The 6000-nt window shown below is 37.9% G+C and overlaps 1 protein-coding gene across 18 annotated transcripts in view; it reads right to left on the bottom strand.

Moving 5' to 3' along the window:
- Window positions 1-549: 549 nt before the first annotated feature.
- LOC136866181 (piggyBac transposable element-derived protein 3) overlaps window positions 550-6000 on the bottom strand; it is a 217174-nt gene continuing 211723 nt past the window's right edge. For all 18 annotated transcript variants that reach the window (XR_011017925.1, XR_010859510.2, XR_010859503.2 and 15 more), the window contains one exon: window positions 550-1173. Coding sequence is in view for 4 of the 18 variants with exons in the window: in XM_067142917.1 (XP_066999018.1) it covers window positions 673-1173 (501 nt within the window). In the remaining 14 variants the exon portion in view is untranslated. The remainder of the gene's footprint in view (window positions 1174-6000) is intronic.

The following is a 6000-nucleotide window of genomic DNA, read 5'->3' as shown; positions in this document are numbered from 1 at the left end:
ACGTTATCACGTCAAAACAGTATCTTATTTTGTGTCTCAAACTTACCTTTGAAACTTACCTCGCACTTCGTGGTTTAACAGGGGTAAAATGTATCCAAGTCATGTAAGTCATTCATAACAGTATTAATTGGTAGATCTGTCTATATTCAGATCAGGAGATCAGGAGCGGAGTACTTATTGTAGAGAACGCACAATACTGTAGTTTTTTGGAATATTTTTGCACTGATTTGAAGTTAACAGGATGCTGATACCAAAGCATCAATTCAGTACACACAAATGTTAACTGCCACTTGCTTGATGCAGAAATATGGCAAGCGACGAAGCCTGACTAAGGAACACGGAATATCAAACACGTGCTACGGTAAACCGACAGTAGCTTTTTCAGTTACCCACGAAAATAAGTATGCAGGAATAACTGATGTATTGAACGATTTATATTAAATACAATTAAATGTATCGTTTGCAACAATTCAGTGCCAAAATGTTCCATAAAATTCAATATCGTGTGTTCTAAGTTGTATAATCAATGATTTTCCAAAAATGAACATGTTACAAGTAGCAAACAGTTTAATTTAACAAAGTTTAACAAAGATAAATATCTTTTTAGTACACTGGAAGTTTGCGAAGAGGATTAAAAATCGGCTACTGAGCTTCTCTAGAAGATTTCTCCCGCTAGAGATTAGAAATCAAAGATGACGTGACTTGCGAGGATGCGGACGATGAAGCATTAGACTCGGGAAAATCGTATTTCCCCATGCTGGCTTCATATAATATATTTGAAATTAAATGCTCCACTGTAGTCCTGGCGTAATCAGTGCGCAGATGTCGAAGTTTATGAGCAACAAGTTCTCCAAAAATGTCAAAATTGTCTCTTTCTTTTTTAACAGTGGACACGTGTTCCAAAACTTCGTTTTGCTCCGAGTCCCTTTTCTTCAACACTGGAGAGAACTCGAAATCTGGATCAAATTTCACTATGTCTATACCAGAAGTCGTATCACTCGAATCAACTGACGGTTCGATCTTTGTTACTCGCTCTTCAAACACGATTTCATGCTTACAATCCTGCATAACGGAATCACTACATACAGGTTGTAAATCGCCATCTGATTGATGTGGATTTTCCGACAGAGGATCGTCTTCATTTGTCTCTTCTGATGCAGCATTAGAGGAATCCTGAAACACAAATATGTGAAGGTGATTACAAATATAGTTTAGACAAACTGAAGTCATCAAGAACAGAAAAATATAGTACTGTATTTAATCTGCACATTCCGAAAGACAACATCAGTGAAGAAAGAAGTTCGCTGAAAATTAAAACTGAGAACATTTGAAATATTTGATCTATGGAGTGCAATTTTTTAATTTCACTGAACATTCAAATTGAGAATGTTTGAAAAATTCAATCTATGTGGTACAAATATGTACTGTATTCCTTTTAAACCAAGGTTAATAAAAATAAAATTTAAATAAATTCTAAATTACATGGCACTTTATTCAATTATGACATACACTTACATTTAAGAGTTATTATTACATCAGTATATATATATTTGCTAGTGGGTTTTCGTCGCACCGACACAGACAGGTCTTATGGCAACGATGGGGTAGGAAAGGCCTAGGAGTGGGAAGGAAGCGGCCGTGGCCTTAATTCAGCTACAGCCCCAGCATTTGCCTGGTGTGAAAATGGGAAACCACGGAAAACCATATTTAGGGCTGCCGACAGTGGGATTCGATCCCACTATCTCCCGGATGCAAGCTCACTGCCGCGCGCTCCTAACCACACGGCCAACTCGCCCGGTCATATCAGTATATTTCGTACAAGCTATCGTACCCTCCTTCGATAGATATGCCGTGTAAGCTAATGCTGCCGTTAAAAGCAATGTTCTCATATAAAAAGCTCGATCAAATGATGACACTTACAATCTATTAATGCTATATCCCAGTGCTGGAATGATGAAGACTGTTCTATGTTCCTTTCAGTGTGTAAAACTCCCCATTCTTCTCAGCGTCTCCACAGTACGAATCGAACAGCTCCAATACTATGATAGACTAGAGTGTAACAATAGTTGTCAGAATTTGTACGATCCAGACGAATGGTGAGATAAAGTCCTGCTCGCCAATATTCAGGCAGAGATTGCTCCATTCGACGAGGGACAGAAAGTACATCCTGGTATCGGGACTGGTACATTTTCTACTTGGATTAAAATGTACGACAATAGGGCTCTATTTTTTGACGAATAAAACTCGTATTATATTTCGGTATACAGATGGTATTAATTTCAGTGTTATTTTGTATGAAATCGTAAATTCGGCGTTATTAAACAAAACACTTTTACTTTCCTCATGGTGCAATTGCTTATTTCTACAAACACAACTGATCTGAACTTCACGCGTTCATTCCGTATTATTATTATTATTATTATTTTGCTACGGGCTTTACGTCGCACCGACACAGATAGGTCTTATGGCGACGATGGAATAGGAAAGGCCTAGGAGTTGGAAGGAAGCGGCCGTGGCCATAATTAAGGTACAGCCCCAGCATTTGCCTGGTGTGAAAATGGGAAACCACGGAAAACAATCTTCAGGGCTGCCGACAGTGGGATTCGAACCCACGATCTCCCGGATGCAAGGTCACAGCCGCGCGCCTCTACGCGCACGGCCAACTCGGCCGGTAGTATTATTTTTAACACTAGTTACGATTACGACCGTACAGTAATTACCTAAACCTAGCTGTTGTACACAGAAACCAGTGTATTAGACTACAATCCAAACAATTAAAGCTGCATTTAGAATATAAAATACGAAGTATTACATGCATTTCTTCATCAACATGAAGAAGATTGTCGCCTTATCCATCTTTTTTTTTTCTTTTTTCGTTTGTAATGTGTTTAGCAGTTTCTTACAGTGCTGAACGTACTTATCGTGCTTTTTTCCACTAAATCTGTACAATGCAGAACTTGTACTTCAATATATTGCGCTTTGTACTGAACACACAAACTTCAAACTTCCTTATTCGCTAAAAGTCAAAGCACTGTCGAACGAGGGCTCGACTATTGCTATCACCATTGCACAAATACGAAGGGCGTATTAATATGCATAGTTTTACGAATGTGACAAGTTCTTAGGCTTCTCGAGACATAAGCTCTCATTTATCATTCCTACTACTCGATAAATGCATGTAATACTTCGTATTTTATATTCTAAACGCAGCTTTAATTGTTTAGTTTATAGCCTAATACACCAATGTCTGTATAAAACAGGTAGGCTTAGGTAATAACCGTAGTAACTGTAACTAGTGTTAAAAAATACAGAATGGAATGTTCTTTTGCGTCACGCGATGTACTGGGAGTGTTGCGATTACAAGCTATGACGTCCCGGCTAACCCGACGAGTCAGGAACCAGTCTGACCCTCAATTCCAGGACCGGACTTTATGGATTGGGTGTTCTTTGTTAAATGTTACACAGAAATTCGAAACTTCTCCAGAAAAAACAACCGTTGAAAAAATCAGATTTCTGCATTAAAATGTACATTTCGTATAAAACACATTTTGCATTATTTCACAAGCGTAAACTTGTGAAGTTTCGACCTAGGAGGCTTGAAAAAGAATGTACTTGCTTCATCTTACAAATAAAATTTTAGGGTGTCTGTAATGTCATTTGTTTTGCCAAATGTTTATATATTTATCCGTTTTAGGTGAACTCAAGACCGTATCAGTGGTTTTTAGCTTTCGTGTCTGTTTATTCCACCATCACGAGTACATGGCTGTATAGATCTCAACCAAACTTCATATTTAGAGTCTACTCATCTAGGAACAGGTTTTGATACACATATCATTTTAAAATGACTGAAAAGACTGGTGGTTTATAGGAAGATCAGAATATTTTTAAAATTTTCTCTTACACTATTAATTATATCTCAACCAAACTTCATATTTAGAGTCGACTCATCCAGGCACAGGTTTCGATATGCATATCACTTAAAATCACTGAACAGACTGGGGGTTTGTAGGAAGACCAGAAGGATTTTTTTTTTCAATTTTCTCCCATACTATTGATTACATCTCCACCAAACTTCATATTTAGAGTCTACTCATCCACGAACAGGTTTCGATGAAATGAAATGGCGTATAGTGCCGGGAATGCCCGAGGAAAAGTTCAGCTCGCCAGATGCACGTCTTTTGATCTGACGCTCGTTGGCGACCTGCGCGTCGTGATGAGGATGACATGGTGATGAAGACGACATATACACCCAGCCCCAGTGCCAGCGAAATTAACCAATGATGGATGGTTAAAATTCCCGACCCTGACGGGAATCGAACCCGGGACCCCTGTGACCAAAGGCCAGCACGCCAACCATTTAGCCATGGAGTCGGATATCGTTCAAAAAGCACTGAAAAGTCTGGGAGTTTATAGGAAGACCTACAGTTCTTTTTTAAAATTTCCCTTACACTATTTAATATATCTCGACCAAACTTCATATTTAGAGTCTACTCATCCAGGAGCAGGTTCCAACATGCATATCATTTAAAAATCACTGAACAGACCGGGGGTTTATAGGAAGACTAGAAGGGTTCTTTTCAATTTTCTCATACACTATCGACCAAACTTCATATTCAGAGTCTACTCATCCAGGAGTAGGTTTCGATATGCATTTCATTTGAAAATTACTGAACAGATTTTGGGTATATATGCCTACTGTCCATCTCACAACATTATTGATTTCATTTTGCACTTGCTCTCAATCTTGTAACTTATTTATTACTCTATACAGAATAACATACCGTAATCTGCAGAGAGCCTTATCTGTGATTCCACTCCTTTACCCATATCAATTTATATAGCCTATATAAGAAAATATAAAGGTTCAATAATACTGCCTTGAGGAATTCCCCTCTTAATTATTACAGGGTCAGATAAAAGCTTCGCTTACTCTAATTCTCTGAGTTCTATTTTCTAGAAATATAGCCACCCATTCAGTCACACTTTTGTCTCGTCCAATTGCACTCATTGTTACCAGTAGTCTCTCATGATCTACTCTATCAAATGCCTTAGATAGGTCAATCACGATACAGTCCATTTGACATCCTGAATCCAAGATATCTGCCATATCTAGAATCCTACAAGTTGAGATTCAGAGGAATAACCTTTCCTAAATACCAACTGCCTTCTCTCGAACCAATTATTAATTCTGCAAACATGTCTAATATAATCAGAAAGAATGCTTTCCCAAAGCCTAAATGCAATGCATGTCAAACTGACTGGCCTGTAATTTTCACCTTAATGTCTATCACCTTCTCCTTTATTCACAGGGTCTACTATAGCAACTCTCCATTCATTTGGTATAGCTCCTTCATGCAAACAATAATCGAATAAATACTTCAGATATGGTACTATATCCCAGCCCATTGTCTTTAGCATATCCCTTGAAATCTTATCAATTCCAGCTGCTTTTCTAGTTTTCATCTTTTGTATCATACTCCCCTTGTTCATTAATGATTCCTGGAATGTCCTTCTTGGAACCTGTTTCTGCCTTAAAGTACCTGTACATACCCTTTCATTTTTTTGAAATTTGTATGACTGCCAAATATGCTTGCCAACATGTTATCCTTAGCCGACTTCTTTGCTAGATTCAATTTCTTAATAAGTTCCTTCAGTTTCTCCTTACTTCGACAGCCATTTCTATTTCTTTCCAACCTGCACCTCCTCCTTAGACTCTTTACTTCTTTGTTATAATAATAGTGGGTCTTTACCATTCCTTACCTACCTTAAGGTACAAACCTGTTTTCACGTTCCTCAGCAATTGCTTTAAACCCATCCCAAAGTATGTTTACATTTTTATTTACCATTTTCCATCGTTCATATTTACTGTTTAAAAACTCCCTTGTGCCTGTTTTATCAGCCATGTGGTACTGTACTGCCTAACAGTCATACTTTTAAGACCTTTCTTTCTATCACATTTATTTTTAACTACAACAAAAACAGCTTTGTGATCACTAATAC

Source organism: Anabrus simplex, chromosome 3 (assembly GCF_040414725.1).
Source record: "Anabrus simplex isolate iqAnaSimp1 chromosome 3, ASM4041472v1, whole genome shotgun sequence".
Classification (NCBI taxonomy): Eukaryota; Metazoa; Arthropoda; class Insecta; order Orthoptera; family Tettigoniidae; genus Anabrus; species Anabrus simplex.
The sequence above is the reverse complement of the archived record's forward strand: the minus strand, read 5'-3'. Positions and strand labels throughout refer to the sequence as shown.